Genomic DNA, 21,487 nt, shown 5'->3' on the forward strand with positions numbered 1-21,487 from the left:
AGCTCTAGTCCTTTTGCCGTGCAACTCTGAGGAACGTCTGGCTCAGTCTCCTGTTTTTGAAAGCATCAGTGAGATCCCGCAACCCCTTCCCAAACCAAGCCTTCCCATTTCCAGACTGGAGTAATGCAGCTCCAGCTGGGTTTTGCTCTGCTGATACTCTTTGACACAGGCTGTGGCCTGCAACGCAGACTCGTCGTCTGCTTGTCAATAGTGTGTGTTTTGACCAGAATGTGGGACTTTACGTTACTTTTTAATGTAGCGTGCCTTTCTATTAATTTTGTGGGGTTTAAAACATATTAACTTTGATGAAAAATATTGGAAGGTCTTGAATCAGACAAATCTGCATTTCACTTCTTTTAGTAATTTATCCCCCAAGCGGAAATTACAGTACTTAAAAACCTGACTGTGCTTTGCTTTTCATAGGTATACAAGAGAATGCCGAGTAAATCTGCCTTATCCCTGGTCCATTTTTGTCTGATTACTCACCAGGATAAAACATGCCCATCTGAGATGGCAACGACAATGGAGCTGTAGCCCTCTAGAAGAAGGTGGACAGTGGCACACTCCTCTCCCTCATCCCACAGGAAAGAAACAGGAGCGCCTCCCTGCAAGCTACTAGCAGAAAGATAGGTCGCCAAGTCAAATTGCTGACATGAGATGTGTTTGGAGGCTCCCGTGCACTGAAGTGAGCAGTGCAGGCTCTTGTCCTTTCCACATATTGGTGACTTATAATATGTCCCAGATCTTGAAACAGGATCATGCAGTTCCAATGACGAACCACGGGAATTATGCAGCTCATTCCTCACAACTCTAATAACTTTGGACGACCGCTTCACATGATTCACTTGGAAACCTTTTCTGATCCTCATCATGCAAGAATTTCAAAAAAGGCAAAAATGGATCATATGTTTAAGTGTCAAAAACATCTTTGTGCTTTTCAGAAACGGGGAAACAAGGAAATCAGTAAGCTATACTTCTATCATGAAAGTGTCAAAATTTAGAGGAATGTATTACAACTCAATAAACTGTAAACTGCATTAAAGTTATGACACAAATTTTGTGTAAGTCCATATTGCGTACTATTTTCCTTTAACAAAACTTTTTCACAGGCTCACAATGCTTAACTGGCATAATGCAGTTCTCAATATGTTTGGTGTTACATTTAAAAGATTTCATTTGTCCAAGTTTTCATGTGTTATTGAAATCACTGCTTGGATGTGGTACAGCTTGTATTAAAGGATAATATTCAAACTAAACATACAGCTTTTTAACAGATGTTTAATTACAGCAGCTTCTCAAATGCTGAAAACATTTGCGGATCTCTTGTTATTTCAGATGAAACTACTTACTTACAAATGTGGGCTACTTTGGCCCATTATCTTTTCACTGTTGTGGGGCAAGATGAAGTTGGCAGCATTTGTAGCCAAAGCAAGCCAGTTCCTCATTGCCGGTTCTGAGACAAGCTGACCAAAAAAATCCAAAACAACTAACTAACAGATAAAAAAAACCCATCAAATTGCTCTTTTTCTGAGTTCTTTAAACAAAATACCACTAATTCAAAGTGTAACCTCAGAACTCACCTCCTGCTGCAGCCTTAACTTTTTCACTTGTTGCATTCTCGAACAAGTTGTCCAAGTTTGATTTATTCTTTTATAAATATACAGGAATGCAGTTATTTATTGTTCAACTCCTGATTTATTAAAGAAAACTCTTATTCTCACACTCTTAACTATCTATGTCCTGGAAAGCTTCAGCTTCAAGCAGAGGTGGAAGTCTTGGTTAATAAATGCAAATCCAGCTGCTACTAATAAACCCCTATGGACTAAAACACAATTTTATTGTGTTATTAGAAATCTGAAAGTAGATTTTGTACTTTCTGACGTAGTCCTAGGCTCAATAGTGTCACAATACCATCTCTTCTCCATCTTCCCGAGATAGGTGAAGCCTGCTGTTCTTCAACCATAGCAAGGTCACTCGTGAAATACAAGAGGGATAGGCTGAATGCTTCCCTCAGCCTTGGTGAAATTCATCCCTTTGTATGGGACAACGGCACTGGGCTCGGGGGGGTCTTCAAGAAGCGCACTGGGCTTGTGCTGCCCGTCTGCAGAGAGAGTCACTCCATTTCCACAGCAATTCTAGTACTGCCTTCACTGTGAATGAGCTCTGAATGCATAATGTTACATCATCACCTTCCTTCTTAAAGCCCATTTTCTGAATAAGAAGCTAGTGCAAGTGAAGGGCAAGGAGTGGAAGTTAGAGAGAAAAGACGAAAGGTTTGCAATAACACACACTAAAGATTTTAAATAAATATTTTAATTCTATTATTGGCATTTACAGGTAGAAAGCATACAGTATGTTACAATTTTATCAAAATGTGAAAAATATGGATGTTACATAAGTAACAAATGTAAAAAAAGTATTTTTCTTACCTTCCCTGAAAGTAAGAAAACTATTCAGCATAGGAAAATATTGATATAAAAACACAGCTTAGGTAAAAAAAAAAATTGAAGTTTTTACACAGTATGATAGTTTCATCAGATCTGCATGAAGATGTAAGGACTTTGTGAGGTTCTACTTTACTTAAAACATCAGGGAATTTGGGACAAACAGTAAGCTACATTAATGAATCTACAAGTAGTTTTCCCTCATATCCACTCCATAATGCTAGAGTGCAGTAATCTTCTATACAATAAATAATTCTTCAGTTTCCATCATAGAAAATCATATAATGCAGAAAATGCCACTCCAAGGTCACAAAGGCTAGGCAGTGCTTTAATAATAATTACGATAATACTTATTATAGTGCTTTATAATGTCTAAGCACTTCAGACGAGTTAACTAATTAGTCCTCACAACACCCCTGTGAGGTAGGTAAGTGTTTTTCCTACCTTTCCATAGCACAGACGGGAGAGCGAAATCTGGGGAGAGGCACGGGCTGCAGCAGCAGCACAGCTGAGATGATTGCCCAGGAGATGCAGAAAGTGGGGGTTTTTCCCCCCTCACTCCCGCTGACCAGAGCTGCTGCCGCTGCTGCAAGCCAGGCTGCTTGGCTGGGCTAGGGCTGGCAAACGCCAGTCGCTCCCCTCTCACTGGAAGCACTGGGGGGGCGGGCAGGGTCTGGGCTTAAGCATCCCAAAACATTTCATAGAGATTCAGAAGCTCTCACACAACTTTGTCAAAAAAGGGAAAAATAACAAAAACAAACAAGAAAAAAAAAAGGGGGGGGGGGGGGGGAAGGGAAAAAACCAAACCAACAAACAAATAAACAAGCTGAAAATTAAAAAAACCAAACTCCTAAAGTGCTGGCTGGCTCGAGCTGCTTCTAGCACCTCTTGTATGGAATAAGACTTACAGCACTGTTGCCAGCAATTATTCAAGCTGATTTCATCCATAAAGTCACATGTGAGCAACTGCAGGATATGGTAACTGTGTTTTCTGAGACACCTTACTACTGAAATTCCTTCATTTACCATCCTTCCATGCACTTCCTCAGGAAAATTAAATCCTCAATACTCTTGCATCGTAAAACATGTTAGTAACTGGAGACAATATGCACATCCTTCACAATTAAAAAAAAAAAATTAGTTCATTTTCAGATCAAAGCATTATTAATTTAAGAATCACAAACCAAACAATGGTAAATAGGAAACCTTTTCAAAGGCTGCATGCCGAATATCTTGTTTTCAAATACAATGCATGCAGGAGAAATAAATTCACCCAAGCATAATTAAATTAAAAATGTTTTAAGTCTCTTTCAGCAGCATAATGGTTATTATTTTTAAAGTCTCCTCCAACCAAACTGGCCTGGGGTTCAAATGCTGACCTTTGCTTTTCTACAACCATATAACGGTTTGACCAGTCCCCGTGGCTTTGCGCTGGGGCAATACCAGGAGAGAAACCCTATACATACTGTTCTGCTTCCCCATCCTTGGAAACAGGCTTTGTTGTACCACCCTTGCCGTCTTCACTCGCTGCTGCTGCTGCTGCTGCTGCTGTTTTTTCAGGAAGTGATGCCAAATCTTTGAAAACATCCACATAATGCCCAAAGCCCGGGCCCCAGTTCAAGAGGTTATCCCAGTTGAAGCTTCCCGCTTGCTGCCCCAGCTTCATGGGCAGGGAGCTCTCCCCCATGCTGGCAGCGGTCGCCTGTGCCCCCACCGGCCCCCCCCTCGCCTCGGCGGCCAGGGTATCGCCGGGGCTTCAGCCTGGCGCCGTAGTTGTCCTCGTCATCCGCATCGGACTCATTGACCTGGGATAACTTGGGCATCCTGGAGGTGTACGCTATGGGCTTATCCCTGTCGTACTCCATCTCCGAGCAGGTGAAGGACTCGTGGGAGTCACTGTCAGAGGAGGACTCGGGTGCGGGAATGCCATCGGCTGGGTTCCTCGTCCGGGACAGGGGCCTTCTGCAGTCCTCCTCAGAAGAGGACCGGCCATGGTCTGCGCTGCAGATGCTGGGGTTTCTGGGGCGAGGGGTGTTCAGTCTCTCCACCTCTTCAATGGACAGCCCCACCGGAGGAGCAGTTTCCAAAGGGATCTGCCCAATGGGCTGCTTCAGGCGGCTTCCTGGTCGGGAGCCGTGGCTCGCCATGGTCTGTGGACTCTTACTTCTTCTCCCCAGCCGAGTGGCGTAGTTAAAAATGCCGGGCTGGCAGACATCGCTGTGCATCTCCAGCGGGCTCCCTTCCCTTATGGCGAGGTGTAGCTCCCTCGCCGGGCTGTGCCTATAGAAGGTCGATGATTTGGAGAAGGGCGCGGGGCTGTGCCGAGACAGGGGGTTGGGAGTAGGACATGCCGAGTGGCTTAGAGATGTTGTCCTCAAGCCCTGCCCATAGGCGGGCTGGTAGGTCAAGCTGCTGGCTCCCAGGGGCATGGGGGACTGCCGCGCGAAGCCCAGGGGGCTGTGCCTCTGGATAGAGAACTTGGGGGTATGGCTCCGGAATTGCTTGTAGTGCTGGATGATGTCGGCATCTGATGGGGCAATGCTGCTGGCATTGTCGATGTCGTAGTGCTCGATCTCGGGCTCAGGGGAAGCCAGCGGGGCACTGGGGACTGTCTCCGTGGCATGTGGGATGTCAGTTTCATCATAGATGAGATACGGGTTTTCTCGTTCAATGATGTCGGGTTTCGGGTTCCCTTCAGGCTGCTTCCTGACGGTCATGTCATCGCCATAGGGTGGGATGTTGTCAGGGTCATCAAACGCCACATTCTCGCTCCCTTTTTTCTTCTTCTCCTTTGTTTTCTTCTCCTCTTTTGGGGCTTTTGACTTCTTTCCTCGACACTGGTTGCAGAGGATGAGGCTGAGGACCAGCAGTGCCAGGACTGTCGCGCAGCTGCCCACAATAGCTGGCACAGCCCAGAGGGGCAGGGACAGCTCGGTGGGGTGCGGGGCAGGCAGGCAGGTGTGGCCACCATTGATCCCCGCTCTACACTCGTGGCCTGGGGCGCATGAGACCCCCAGGCATGCCACCACCGCCTCGCACATCTGTCCTGCATATGCCTCGGGGCAGCTGCAGGTGAAGCCGGTGTGCGCCCCGGGCTCACAGCTACCCCCATTTTGGCAGGGGCTGGAGGCACAGGCGCCCGGCGGGACGCACTGGTAAGCGTGCCACTGATTGATGCACATCAGCTCGCCCCAGCAGGGACTGCTGGCGCAGACGTTGGGACCGCGGCAGCCAATCTTCACCGAGGGGTCCGTTTTGGAGAGAGTGGCGAGGTTGTGCTTGCCAGTGAAGGGAAGGCTCTCCCTGCCGTACTTGATGTAGGAAATGCAGCCGTCGAAGCCTAGGAGAAAAAGCAACAGTCACGTCAGGACCTGAACGCAGGGTGTGTGCCACCAAGAGATGCCAACGACACTCTGAGCACCAATGTGATGCTAGAGGGGAAACCTTTTGGATCAGCAGATGACAAGACCTGTGGTATGCCTCTTGCCCCCTGAAATGAAAGGGGAAACACAAACACAAGAGCAACAAAATGGAAAACCCAATGCTACAGTGGTGGCGACAGCCTTATTTCATGGTTTTAAGCAGTGTCTAGGGTAAATCACACTGCTAGTTACACATGTGAAGCTGCCGTATTTTCACAACTGAATCTTACATGCACTGAGCTTACAGTTGCTTCCCCACATTTTCACCTTGTGTTGTGATTAATGTAAAAATATGTGCAATATTAACCATGTAACAGTGCAGGATCTGAGTCACTTAATTTCTTCCACTAGAAGGATGGCCCATTCACAGATGTTCCAGTAACCTGATCATCTGTACTGAATCCTTTAGGGTGTAAAGAATGTTATGTTGTTTCTGTTCAATATTTCCTCTTAGGTTGTAATAGCTGTTTTGTTCATAAAATTTTGAGAAGTTATTGGGGCTTGTATTATATAGGAACTGAAATCTGCTTCTAAGCAGAATGAGATTAAGTAAAGGCTGGTCACACCTGGAGCTTCTGACATAACTTCTACACATGTACCTTTTAAAACTAATGATTTTCACATCTAAGCTGTGCATAGAAATAGAGATTAAAGATAAGAAAGTAATTACAAAATTTATCTGAAGATTTATGCATGGCACTTACACAGATGATACTGACATATCCTGCAAAAAGTATTTGGTTCTTTTAAGTCTGCCAAATAAGAATTTTGAAAGAGAACATGGCTTTTAACTTCAACACTAAGATTTCAAAGCAACGAAAATATTCTTAGGTGAGTAAATAAAACGTGTTAAACCCTATAAATAAGATGCTGAAATAACATGTTTTCTAGAAGGCCTGTAACAAAATTTGCACTCCCATTGCTTTCATTAAATATGAAAAAAAAAACAGGGACTTGTAAGCAGAAGCCTAAACATAGTTTGAAATTCTGATCTGGCTTTCAAGAATTATATTCAAGGCCATGCAGGAGAATGAACTACTGCTCGATTAGGCAGTATCTACCTCAAGCTTGGAGACTGGGAATAAAGTTCGAATTGTGGAAAAAACATAACACATAACGAAATTAAAAGATGCATTTTGGTTAAAAAAAAGTTTGCTCACACGAAGACTTAACTCACTGAGCAGATTAGACTTGAGGTTTGCAATGCAAACAGATACTTCTGTGATTGTAGCGTGCTTATCTTACAGATAGACTCGTCGAAGGAAGTCTGAAGGTTATATTCTCAGATCTTTATTGTAATGTAGTTCCCCCTTGAAGCAATTTTTTTTTGCCTAAATACTAAGCAATGAACAAATGATTAGATTTTGCAGAAACATCATGTTTTCTAAAAATATATTGTTAAACTGACTCATTTTCAATTTATAGACCCATTTCGCTGAAGCTAAATGAAAGGCTCCATTCTTCAGTAAATAAGCCAATAATTCAAATGGTTGCCACAGGGAAACATCTATTCTAATAGTATTTAATGTCTTTAAAATGAATTTGAGCAAATATTCCTTCTAACGACTTCATTCAATATACTTAATTGCTTTTGTTTCTAAATTTTCCCATATTTCTAAAACTTCTCTTCCACGCAGAGAAACCTGTGCGCAGCTGGCTCGGCTGTGCTAGCAGAAAACATTAGCTTGCATTCCCCTTTGCTTGTGTGCCTTCCAGATTCCCCTGTTCTGACCTGAAGTTGCCTAGCGTGCTTCAGCTAAGCCTCCTGTCCTACTGTCTCCTAAAATCATGGCAATACTTCCGTGTCTCTGAACCTTGAGTGGCCTTTTGCCAAACTTCCCATAGCTTGGTTGTAGTGCTGCCCCGCCAGTGGTAACGCCGAGGTTCCGTGCTGTGAGAGCCCAGGGAGATGGGATTATTCCTGGCCTTTGTGCGGTGGTTGCATGTGAGGTTGCAGGAAAATCCAGCCTTTTGCTAGACTAATAATTCTCTGAGTTCCCCAGACTTTGTCTTTCTGCAAGGGTTTTAGGGTAGTGCAACCTTATGCTGACCTCTGCTAGGAGCTGTCAAAATGGTACGCGGAGATGTGTTTGCAAGTTATGCTCTCAGCGTCCACATGTGCGGTTGCTGTAGGAAACGTGTTTATTTCTCCTTTACTTCTGATGGGCTCTCCTTAGGATGTCCTGCATGGTGCCAGGTTTACAGGAGGATATTATTCAGGACCAATTCTATCAGCTCTTATCCCTAAAAATAATCAACGAGGAGAAGGAAAGTGCCACTACTCAGTTCGGAAGCATTGCACTTGGGTGAAACAAACAGGAGCAATTTTTCCATGCATTAGTAGTGTCAGAGTAAGGTTCATTTCTGCAAATGTATTGCTGGAAAGGAAGAACAGCCACTACTAGGAAATGGTAACTTTGTGAATAATTGTGGACATCTCTGTAAAAATGGGTAGCATAGAGACAACTGTTGTGAATATTCACTCAGTCATGAAATAGTAAATATACTCAAATATTATGATATTACAGATTTATAATCTTCAAAGCACATTGCTTTAAAATTTGAACACCCTCTGATGTCAGAAATTGAATACGACTGGGTATCACCATCAAACACGTTCCACTGAGAGATGCAAGTCATGGGGTCTAAAGGCACACAAACGAGCCTTCTCTAGTTTTGCAAGCATGCTATTTCTTTATTACTTCCATTCCAAAAGAGATGTGTTTTCTTTCAGCATTACTTGTATTGTCATTTTCTCCTGTTTTTACATTCCTAAATAAAGAGGAAATTGAGGATTTGGGTTCAGGTGGGAGCCCAAGCAAAATGGACAATTACCTTGCAGCGTGCTTGGTGGTCCCTTGCAACAGTGATGTGATAAACAGCAATCGGGATTTTGTCAGGTCTACCTGGGTTTGAAAACGATATTGGATATACCAGCTTCACAGCCCTGGGACTCTTACCCGCGAATGTTTTTGTCTGCCTTTAACAGGACTGCAGATAATTTTTGAGTCTGGGTTCATGCAGAGTTTTATACCACCCCCTTGTAAATCCTTGGTATGTTGTACACAATGTAGTCCAATATTAAAATAAAATAAAATCATATGAATAAGAGATTTTGGATTGTGTATTCCTAATGGAAGCCAGACATTCCTAATTTGTCTGCCACAGCATCGGGCAGTGGTGAGAAGTTAAGTGTCCTCAATTTTCTTTGTTCCAGATTTCCTAAAAGCCTCCAATTTTTCCATGCATATGCTGCTCGTAAAACATACATGTAAAAAAGGGTAAACCCATACTATTTCATACCACATTTCATATGAATTCACAATACACAAACATGAAATGTGAATTTGCTCCACTCAAAGATACTTTACCTGGTCACAATTCTTGATGTGAGGAAGATTTTTCAGTATAAAAACTCTGTGAAACCTACGCCTGCATTGTCTGGAGTATCTCACAGTTTGTAGCTAAAAATCACTTCCATCTTTACTTATTGCTAGGGGAATGATATCAAATATATGTTATCTACTTCTTTTGCCAGGGTTTAAGACAGTTGCTTCAACTCTTAAGGGAGATTGTTTTACTTCTTAACAGCTAGACATCGGTCAGAGGGTGGTTCCTTATTGTCCTTGGTTTCTGTTGCTCAGAAATAAATCCTATTCTTCATTTGACAGCAGGATAAAGCAGAAGGAAGTTGGAGTTTCGGGAAATATTTTAATCATATTAATAACAGGCTAAATCCTGCAGTACTTACCAAACCCCTACAGAGACAAAGTTCTCATTTAGCATTTTTGCCCAAGTGAAAGATTTGCCTCCATTTTCCAGATTCTGATCCAGGTAAAGAATAGACCCTTTCTTCTCCATTAGCATAAAAAAATTATAACTGATTTACAGATAAGCAAGCAAACCCACCCCCGGCCTCCAAAAAGCCCTGCAGATGGAGTGCCTGCTTTTGGAAACAAGGCTGCAAAGCGTACTGAAGGAACAAAGTCTGCAATCCTTAAGTCATTCAAATTGCCGGTTTTCTGGCAAAGAATGGTACTGATAAAGAATTACAGCACTTTCTGCAACCTTTGAACAAACAGAGACCCTTCGTCTGTTCAAATGTTCTTATGTGCACTATATTAAATATATATATATATATATAAATTACCTGCAACTGTGCTCTTGAAAGGCTGGCTTGATGGGATTCCTCCCAAAGAAATTGTAAGAACATTTAGTCCACCGAAGTCTTGTGTGGCATGGAGAATGTCTCGACTATGAGTCTTGTCAACAGACAGGATAGTAGCAGACCCGTTCTTCTCAATGAGTACCGAATGCCACTGACCGTCTGCAGTGTACACTTCTGGGATATTTCTTTCCACTTTCCCAGCAATTCCAGCATCAGATATGTAATGCACTTTCCCACCTTTTATCTGATCAGAAGAATACAAAATGCATCATTTTAAAACGATATACACAGAACCACTCCTATACGCAGATAACCAATGTAATGCCTGTTCAGTACAGCTACAGTAACACGCAGCTTTGGTTGTAATAAGCCTGGGTGCATTTTTCCCCAAACAATTGTTTTGTGCTAAAAATGCATTAATTATTTAGTACTAAAACTTTGGCTGCCATTAAATAAAACATTGCATCTTTAGCAATCTTTAGAGCTGCCACCCACTCATTCCCTGACTAATCTCATAAGAGGAAAACCTACTGAGAGGCCAGCAATAGGGCATGCACATGACAAAACATTTAACCAATAAAAGAATAATTCTTTCTGCTTCTTCAATGCAAGTGTGGAAAATACTTTGTAGAGTAAATAGATGTTGTCCTTGCCCCCCCCAAATGGCATCCAGTTTCCATTATGACACACTAGGCATACATAGGCCTAGCAGGGCTTAAGCAAGGTTCCCATTTATCTGATTTTTCTGATAATTTGCATTTTGCAGAAATATAGTCGTATTTTAGAAACCTTTTAGAAGAGCTGCAAAATTTATTATTTCGTGTGAATTTTCTAACTCCGCTTACTTGAGCAAACTGCTTTTACATTTGTGAGATGCTCAGAAAAAAAAGGTACTACTAAATTCCAAGAAAAAATTTTTGGCTTTTCCTCTAGGAATGATGCCTCAGGATTCTACTGAATCATGAGATGCAGGATTTCAAATCTCTTACTAGGTCACTATTAAATGATCCCAACATGAGATCAGCACAAATTTTGCATTTAAGATACAGGATTTTTTTTAAAAAAAACAACATCCAAGCCTGCCAGCTTCTCAGATATTGCATAAAAGTCAGGTATGTCAGCTGACCTCCTAAGGGCATACAGACTTGTGTGCAGCTCATACAGGGTAGTTCTCCAAGTTTCCTTCCACACTCTACACAATTTGGTCATACATGTTCAGACAGATGCCTGTTTTCCCTCCTGTGTTCCTTGCTGCAGCTCAGCCGGTCCATGCTCCGTAACGCGAGCATGCAGAACGTGCACACGCATAGTCCAGGAAAGGTTGGAGCCCCAGGTTTGCTGAAAACTCACTAAGCCTTGCATGTTTGTTCCAGGAAAAATAATGTTCACCTGGGAAGAACTGTGAGGTGACACACCGGCTACAAGAATGCTGCTCTCGTTTCCAGAAACTGTTAAATCCTCTGGATTTACTTCTTCAGTGATGCAAGCCGAGCACTTTGTTCATACACATCAGCTTTAATATGGCTGTAAGACCACGCTCACGTCTTGGCAGCAGCCTGAACTGCATGTGTCTAACATGTATTCCATTTGGATTGGGAAATACAACGGTTAATACATGCACACACTTCAGACATGAAGTGCAATAATTTGGACTAGTTGAAAATGTGTTGTTTGAGGGACTCTGATAAAGCTGCCCCTGAGAGATAGGATGTTTTTTTTACTGGCAAACACAAGTGGCATACAGCTAAACTATCACACAGTCCAAAGAAAATCCCACATTTGGAAATGCAGTCACAAAGACTATTGTAACATATTAAAACCCATTTGTTACAATCAAAAATATTTATAAAAAGATTAACTGGACTGAATAAATACATATATTTATGTCTGTAAGCTGTAATTGGTTTGTTAGTCTAATTTTGTCTTTTATGCTCCATGAAAATACTGCCTTCTGTTTTGGTCTTTATGTAAACAAAAAGAAATATACTGTATCAAACAATATCCTCTAAGCTTACGGAAAGGATAAGCACAGATTCATAATTTTTAATTCCATATTAGAGAAGAATTATAGAATTATTTACCTGTCAGCAGCTTCTATTTTCCATACTGATTTACGACTCTAGCTCTATTTCTGTTTCTTTAAAATTGCATATGACTAATGCTAACAGACTCATAAATAATATGCTAGTGGCATTTGGAAAATGAAATTTCCAGAGACAAGACCAGTCCATGACTTCTTCCACCAGGAAAAAATAAGGAGTGATCTTCTCGGTTTCTTGAAGCACAATATATTTCTAAATTTGAAACAAATGCTGATGCTGACAGTATTGAGTAACACCCATTCCTGGGTTTTATTTAAATGGCAAAGCAACTGACAAGTAGAATATAATGAAAAGAACGAACCACTAAAGCAAACATATTCCTAACTACAAGGATGATTCAACATTACTAATATTCTGAGTCTCCTTTACTGAGCAAATTGCTTCATATTTGTCTTAAATCTAAGCCCTAGCCTTTATCTTAACAGATTTATAGCCCGTAGGATGAGATATCACTTAAAAGAGTTACATTCTGATTTATTCCTGGAACTCCGTATGTGCATTGAATAACAGAATGGTTTGGGTTGGAAGGGACCTTTAAACATACCTAAGTCCATGCTGCCCCCCTGCCGTGGGCAGGGACACGTTCCACCAGACCAGGTTGCCCCAAGCTCCATCCAACCTGGTCTGGAACATCTACAGGGATGGGGCACCCACAGCTGTGCCCCACCACCCTAACATACGCATACGTTCGTTCGTATAGGTAACATGTAATGCACATTCTCTACCCGTACAATTCATAGATCTTAGAGCTACTGTCACGCTAATTTAATCTGACTTTAGGTGAGATTTTCAACTCAACCAAGGCAGGTAATTTCACCTTTACCCTGCTGTATTTATCCCATTACTTCTAACTGAACTAGCTGCAATGTGTAGTTGTAGGAAAATAAGCCGTTGACAAAGAGCTTTACTAATAAGGAATCCCCTACCCTCTTCTTTTTGGTGGGTCGGGCGTGGGGTGTGCATTTTCCATCTGAATTTAATCTGTTAGGTTTTGTATTTCTCCTGGATTAAGGATCCCTTTATATCATAAAGACCTCTCGCGGGTTCTCTGGGGGAAGTTTACACCTATCATTCAGTGAATCAGCTGCTCACAGTGTCAATGGGTCTGCTTTATTACCATTTCTCTAATTTTGCCCCAATCCCAGCTACATCAAAACCAGTTAACTACAAGAGGAAAAATGCGGAGCCATGGAAGTAGGCACAGGACTCGGAACTTTTCCCGAGCACAGTTTAATATTGAAAACACATGGCAGGGTTTCTCTGAATGCTTACTCTTTGGATAACGAACATATTAAGAGACCCCAAAATCAAGTTATAAAATTGTCTGTTTTGAAGACTGACAACAGTTGTAAACCAAAGTCCCTAATGCTCATCTGCACTGGGGGAAGACTGAGATGCTATGGAGACCTACACATGGGGTGGCTTCACTGACATCTTGGGCCACCGCTGAGGGAAGTGCTGCTTGTGATACCTACTCCAGGTATAAGTGGCAATGCAGAAGCCACATCATACTAACTACAGTTAAATTATTACAGTTTTATTAACTAGCATCATCTGGGAACTTCTTGGCAACAGTCGGCACAGTGATGTTACTCCTTCTCCCTCAAACTTCTGCATCTGTTACTAGGCAAACCTCTGCTCTTTGCCCTTGCACAGCTGGATCTGGGACCTGACACCCTCTGCGTGCTTGTATAACTTCACCGATATTAACAATAACAAGAGTGTTTGCATAAACACACCACTGGTGCTTTCAGCCAGGAAAGGCAACTCTCTCTTTTCTTTTTTCTTTTTTCTTTTTTTTTTTTTTAATAATGCTTGTAGAGCTGACCTAGCAAATTCTAGTAGGGAGAAAAAGGTAGCATTTGTTTTTTTCTATCCACAACTCAAAATAATGAGATCTTATCTGCTAATACAACTGAGGCAGAAACTTCCTATCAGATGATGTGGTAAAAGCATACGCTGGGGAAGTAATGCAGCCTCACTTCTCAAATGCAGCCGGTGTGTCAGGGAAGCTTTGTACCTCTGATCAGGCAGGTGGAGAATATCCATGGGGCTGAAGCTTAGAAAGTGTGAATTTCTGTATGAGTTTCTTTAAAAGTCAGGGACAAAAAACTTGGAAAGCCTTACAGCAGTCAAGGAAACTTGGAGCTTCCACCAACCCAATAAAGGGGCTTGCCAACATCACTGCTGTACTCATTTAGAGTTATGAGTAAATGGACTGAGTCATAGCCAGGAACTGAACCTTCGCTTTCTCTTGAGAAAGGTAACTTCTGCAGCAATAAACTCTTTGGGAAAAAAACAAAACTGTGTGGCATTTGAAGCATTAATTCAGCTATGTATCTCAAAATAATTTGATATTGACATTGGTCTACGGGTAACCTTGTGAATTCAAGTTATCCCTCACTTCCTAGTTTGATAAGCATGAGCCATGCTGGTAGGAATTAATGAAACTTTTTGGCAATTGTTTGTTAGCTTAAGGACGGCCTGAGTTCAAGGCCCAAAAAATCAGAAGATAAAAGGCCAATAATGGAACGATTTGGTCTGTAGAGTGTAACTTTATGTTGATAACAAATATGGCATTGAATACCGCTCTTGCCTTAAAACAGTCACTATTTGGAGTCTAGACAAAACTGATTAGATACAAAACCATCAAGATCTTCTGATACCTTGGCAAATAGCAAGGGAATTGTTGAGAAGATGAATGATACTGGAGCAGTGCCTAGCCCTGGTTAAAGACCCAATATTTTATAAAGGAAACAGCAAGAGTAATGGAAAAATGTGATTTTGATCACTCTGCATAAGGCAGTCCAATCAAATCAAAGCGAGCGTTAGCTGTAACCTTACCTTCACAGTAGTGAAGTTGCTGCTTTCCTGGACGTGAACTAAAATACCGTTCTCGCTTCTTGTCCTGAACTTCACTTCCAAGCGGTCTGCATTCGGGGGGCCGGGGCCAGCACCTCGCCTGCTGTGTCTCATCATGTATTCTCGCTTCTTGTTTGGGTTCATGTGATAGTCAAGTCGTCCTTTGCCTTCTAACGATAAGGCAGTGTCGGCAGTAATATCTGGGACAAGGATGGGGAAGTACTGAGTGCACAGCTCGTTCACAGCTATGGCGATCACCTGCCTAAAACCAACCGTTTTCTTCCAGAGCAGAGATCAAGTTCAGAGCAGGTCGGGGGGGGGGGGGGGGGGGGGAAGCAGGAATGAATGGCGATCTCAGCCCCTCTGTCCTTTGGCTTCAACCAGAATGTGTGTTTGAGAGTGGGAGTGTGCTAGTAATTTACTACTGCTATCAGTCAATAGTAAATTAAAACTCGCCAGGGAACAAGTGAGGGAGTAGAGAAAAAAATTTGGCTCTCAGAACTGTAATTCCTTCCCAGGGATGTTACTGTTTCCATTACTGCAAGCACAGTTTCATGATATATTGAACTGTAAGCTCTTCAGGGCAGAGATAATGACTTTCTACTTGTTACAGCATTAAAAAAAAAAGAATAAAAAATGGCAGAGCATTGACTACCAAATGCTGTTAAAATTATGGCTAAATTCTTTTGTAAACTGGTGCAATAAAAACATATAAATCAGCTAAACAATAATGGGACATGTAAGAAAACAAAGCCCCATCATTATAGTACAACTACATGGAAATAAATCACTTTGCTCTCCCTGACAATCTCATATTGATTTACAGAGCTATCCATATGTGAGTTAATAACCCCAGAGTGTAAATGGCTTGTTTTCATTTACATTTACCATATTTTCTTGTGTATAATCTGTCGGTCATTTAGTAAAAAGGCCTACAGTTTCGAGAAGCCATAAGCACATGCATACAATGTTTATGTGAAGGGAAGGGTTTTCCTGTACCCTCTTACCTCCCAGACAAATCCCTCCTATGGGATAGCTGATCATACATTATTGGGAAGCAGTAGTTTTAAATGAGTGCAAGTTACCTGAAATGTGATATACAGACCAGAAGACATAATACATGTAACTTGTTACTATTTTTAGCTCACGAAAGGACAACAGTCCATTGTGGACTTTTCCTTCAAAATTATTTAAGAGGCAAGCATGCCACCTGTTTTCATTATTTTATAAAATTCATTCCTCCATGCTCCTGAAAAGGAACTCTTAATGGCATTTTTATAAACCATAGTTAGGTGTACATTAAAAAGGAAGACAGTAAAACCCTCTCCATACATTTTTCACAGTGCTTTCCCGTCAGTCCATCTTTACAGTAACACTGCTGCCATGACCAGTGATCAACGCAGGTGCCACCATGTTGGCAGGGGCTGGTTGTGCAAGCGCCTTCCAGTCTGGGACACCTGAAACAAATCAGCAAATAGATGCTGAATTATATGCACACGAATAAGCGGAGCAAATGTGCTGTGAAGTGTCCTGTGTTGAACAATAGTCCCTTTCTTCCCTCAAGAGATGCAAAAATGGAGAGGGTCTTCTCCATAGACAGCTCGTGTTTCTGAACAGATCCCAATTTTCAGCATCAAGTTATAATAGCCTTACAAAAGAGAAAGGAATTCAGAGCCAATGAAACTCCCATTATCTGTTACACAAGAGAAGACAAAACTCTTTTAGGCGCTTTTTACACTGCAGACCTCCAGAGACTTCATATCACAACGAACAGGGCAAACTTGAGGGCTGAGAGGGGAAGGGTGAGCTAGCAAGTTTGGATGAGTGACTGACATTATTGCTACAACTGTAACTTCAAATACCGAGATGGAAAAAACAATAGAATCAGAAAGTTCATCATTTCTGAAAGACCACTCGGAGAATATGAGGGAAATTCAGTGATACTTGAAAGGCAAAGTGATAGAACAGGCATTGTGGATTAAAAAAAAAAACAAGAGGGAGAAGTAGAGGGTTAGCAGACAGCACAAGTACAGTCAGACCCAGGTGGAATTTGTAAAGAAACCCAATATCAGGGCTATGCTATTTCAGCTTGCAAAGCAACATTAATAATAATTGGCAATAGAAATATAATGATGTTGCTTTTTCGAAGCCTCTGTAATCTTTTGTGAACCTTTCATCCAAATTCACTTTCTTCCTACATTTTTCACACCTTACAATAAACTCTGCGGTAATTTTTTAACAAGAAATATCTGACAGTGTCTGAACAGAATAGCATCTGATTTTTCATGATGGTTTCCTTTACTGTAAACGCAGTCCATTCGATACCATATATAGCAGACGTACTGATCTAAGATTCCTTGAGCTGCCAAAGCCTGGCTGGGCTCCAGGGGACGTCCATTGACTGCAAACTCCATTATACAGCCCACAAAATCATGGCTTTCCACCTGTCCTCTCCTTTGAAGGATGGGCTCTACAGATCTGATGCCACCAACAGTAACTCGATTTGGTTGTACATCAAGAGTCCTATGAAAGAGTCAGAAAAATAATTTATCAGTATCAGACATTAAGACAGTGATGTCAACACTGGAACTGTAACCATGTGCTACAGTCTGCAGCTAAAATGTCTATTCCAAGATTTTTATTTTATATTTAGAAGGGGAGACAGAGAGATCAGTAGCGCTTGAACTCACAGTTATAATGGGCATGACTCTAAACTCACACTCAGTTATTGCATGTCAAAATTTTTATTCACTTGACTGAGCAGCGTGCTTGAAATCATAACAAATAAGGTCTTCTACTCAATTATCGTTTAAATTGTAGATGATATTTAAATAGCTGGAAGATGGATTCATTACGTTACAAAGATAGAACATCTTTGCTAGCGGGTAAACCACGTGTGACAGGAAGTATGTGATTATTGTAGAGATATTCGCCAAAGTGACTGGGATTAAAGTTACTGTTATTTCCAAAAAGTATCTAAAAATGCAACAAAAAGGCTTCTGAGTCAGTTATGGTAAACACAAAAAATGAGGTTTTTTTGTCTGTACTGGCCAATGTTTAAGAAATGAAAACGATAAAAGATGCCATCTGGAAATTACTCAAAACAATGTCAAAGTAAGTACTCTTTTTTTTTTTTTTTTTTTTTTTTTTTTTTTTAAGAAAGCAGCGATCGGGTGATGTTATTTCTTACACCTTTACAGGAAATGAGAGGTACAGTTTTAAAAAATACATAAATACAAGATCTCAAATCATTAGGCAATAAGGCTCATTCCTGTTTACACCACAGTGCAGACTACCCATGGCCATATATTCCTCGTGTGCCACCAGAGCCTAGGGACAGAGATGGAATTGAGAACAAGAATTTCTGAACGAACACCTTCTCATGAACAAACTCTATGCAGAAAAGTAGCTTGAGTTAGCAAGTAGCAGTACACGCAGAAAATTTAACTTGCTTCTGCAAAGATGAGAGAAAACATTGCTTGGGGCCTCGCCTTTATATGCCTCTGAAGGAGTGCAGCCAGGCTATCTGTCCCTTGCTCGAGGCTGGCTAAGGGCATCTCATCAATACTGCAACTTTCTCTGGCTTTAGAGGGTGATTACTTTTTCATTTTACTTTTTGTTTCACTCCAAATAACCCCTCCCAACATGAAGAATTATTTACCAGTCGGTAGAAACAGCAACATTGCTAACAGTGCAGTAGCCTGGCTCCTGGTCCTCAGAGCAGGAATCCACCGTCAGTGATGCTGCCTGCAAAAGCCACATGCACAGATATGTTGAATCTTACAAGGCTGTAGTCTCCAACCACGTTAAATATTAAACATATTATACCAAGGACTTGGCTAGAACGGAGCACTTGTATATTACTATGTCACTTGGGATCGCAGGGTCCTTCACAGCCACTGATCAACTGCATTCTGCATCAAGACAGCAAAGACCAAGATGTGGATATTACCAGAGACTGAGCTAATTGACTGCTTCATACAGAGAATCAGTTAACAGAGTTTTTAGATTTGAGTAGGGCTTCTTTTGTGTTTGTTTGCTTTACTCCTTGAAACTGCAGTTATTTTGGCTCATACCGTATCTTACTCTTGATCTGAATAGAGAGCTGCTCCCTCTGAGCACAAAGGGCACTCCTTCAGGGGCTTGACCGTGACATTAAACATATTGCTTGAACTTCACAAAGAGCGCGTTACAAAAGCTGGGAATGCAAACGCTGAAATTACTAGGTAAAAATAATAACCAACTGCTCACTAATACTCAAAGAGTAACCAAGTGGATTTGATTAGGGTAACCCTTAGGCTGATATATGTCATGAGGGATGTCAGCTGATATGGGTGAAACGTGGATACCTACAGTGGGACCAAGCTGACATTGAGAGAAGTACCAGGCATCACCAGCACTCAGAGCAGTCTTCCTCTCTATTATCTCCAAGCCATCAAACCCCAGACAATGGGGTTGCCTCATTACCCATCAGCCATTTACACTAAAGGAAATCATGGCACTTTTATTTATAATCTCTCTAAAAGTCTAACCAAAGCTTTCACTAAAATCATGAAATAATTCCTGATGATTATAAAGGGATTTTTTTTTATTTTATTCCTTATTTAGCAAAGAATTCTACCCACAGCAATTGATTAATAACAGATGCGCTGGGACAAAAACAACAAAACACCAGCCCTGAAGGTTAGCTATTCCTTAACACAAATTTTCAGGAAAATGAACCTAATCTCCAAATTGTATGTATCAGCTTCTCACGTTTCAACTGGATGTGTGGTACAGTTTTACAGCAAATTTAAATCAAACGCCACTTTTAAAAATGCCTTGGTTTATATTTTGATTTAGATTACTCTACAGGAGCTGAGCAAACAGCAATAGCTATCAGTACGTCATTACTCTGCAATGGCTTTTTTTCCTGCCTGCAACTAAGTTCACTAACAACGTCCTGTTGAAATCCCTGTAGATTGTCCATGCTATTTCCAAATATATACTGTGAGCTGACACGTTGTATTGACAAAATAAATCCATAGCTCTTAGCCCTAAATCATGCCCTAACAGTACGCCTAAATTGTTCAATTTGCTGTTTTTAATGAAAGCTTATCTTGACTTTCTTTCCATACATAATGAGCAAACTGCTTCTCCCGAGAAACACCAGTCTGCAGTTCCAAAGCAGATTATAGCCCTGTATAAATGAAACAATTCATAGAAAGAATAATAAGCTGGTTGGTCTGTATGCCATCACATGCAAACATATTTTCCTTCAGAATATCAACAACAAAAAAATGAAATGAGTTTTTTGTTCTTAGCTCAATCAGCATAATCTCCCTAACTTACATCGCTATGTGCTGTTAAAGCCAAGCTACAGCCCCAGCTGAAGGGCTAGATATTTGAGAATGTATTTTACTTGGACCAGAGTTCACACAATTTATTTTCTAATGTTAGTCAAATGTTCCTGCTTGTTACTTAAGCATTACTCTACGGTTACCTTGCCGCATTATGAGACTTTCTATCCTGTCACTCTGCAATAGCTCAGGACTGACAACTTAATGATTTTACCAGTTTCCGATAAAATCCCACTGTGCTGTAGGAAATGACAGATTTGGAATCCTGAAGGGGGGCTATTTTATACAGTTCTGGGCACCTGGGAGACATTTTTCCTGCAGCAGAAATATCTAAGACACAGGCGATTCTTTTCACATACTGTGTTTGTAAACAGCTGACATTACTGAGAAGGTTTAAACATTTTTAAAAAGTAATAATCACACAGGTATAGGTTGTCTTAGATGTTTGCTGTCCTTCATTGCATTCAATTGCTGAAGTATTCATAACTGAAAACTTCTGTAAAGAGTCTTTTTTTCTGTTATCACTTCTATAGTCCAGCCCTCTGCAATATCTGCAAGTAAAACATTTTCCTGCTCTATTTTTTCTTATGTGTATTTCATTTATTTGTTGCAATTTTTAATGTGTGCTCCTATAGTGAGCCATTTACGTCTTACTGATGGAAATACCACACTAATTTAGTTACTAAAATGGGAACCTGGTGCCTTTCAAGATTTAGGTGCCCTTCAGGCTTTAACATTTGGAAGCTGTGATGCAAATTATTAACTATCTGATATTAAGACACAATAAAACAAAGTCATTACTCAACATCACAATTATCCTTCATCTTATTTGTATATGTAACTCCTGCTAACACACACAAATTGGCTTTGCAAATCCAGCTGAAGTCTAAAGCATTCCCCCCCGCCTTCAATAAAGGGAGAAATCGGGTGTTGCCCCATGCAACTGAAATGCAGTCCAGGCTCAAGGCTCTCGAAGAGAGAGAAAAAAACCCTCCATTAGGAAGGTCAGGAATTAACCCTGGTCCTATAAAGAACTTCAAACAATAAAGTCGTAAATCCCTCTGCTGCTCTTGGGACAGCTGTGCCTATGGACATCTCACCCCATACCTGAAGCTCTTCAGCAGCGTGCTCTGAGCAGAGCAGCTTAAAA

At 41.2% G+C, this 21,487-nt stretch overlaps 1 protein-coding gene across 1 annotated transcript in view; it reads right to left on the reverse strand.

The window, feature by feature from the left end:
* Positions 1–2,291: 2,291 nt before the first annotated feature.
* Positions 2,292–21,487, reverse strand: part of FAT4 (FAT atypical cadherin 4) — a 151,213-nt gene continuing 132,017 nt past the window's right edge. Inside the window, 7 exon segments of the mRNA XM_056325024.1 lie at positions 2,292–4,167; positions 4,169–5,784; positions 10,017–10,278; positions 14,981–15,198; positions 16,331–16,455; positions 17,342–17,521; positions 18,660–18,745. Of these exon segments, the coding sequence (XP_056180999.1) occupies positions 3,901–4,167; positions 4,169–5,784; positions 10,017–10,278; positions 14,981–15,198; positions 16,331–16,455; positions 17,342–17,521; positions 18,660–18,745 (2,754 nt within the window). The 3' untranslated portion in view covers positions 2,292–3,900.

The sequence above is a fragment of the Falco biarmicus genome, chromosome 1 (assembly GCF_023638135.1).
Source record: "Falco biarmicus isolate bFalBia1 chromosome 1, bFalBia1.pri, whole genome shotgun sequence".
Taxonomy (NCBI): Eukaryota; Metazoa; Chordata; class Aves; order Falconiformes; family Falconidae; genus Falco; species Falco biarmicus.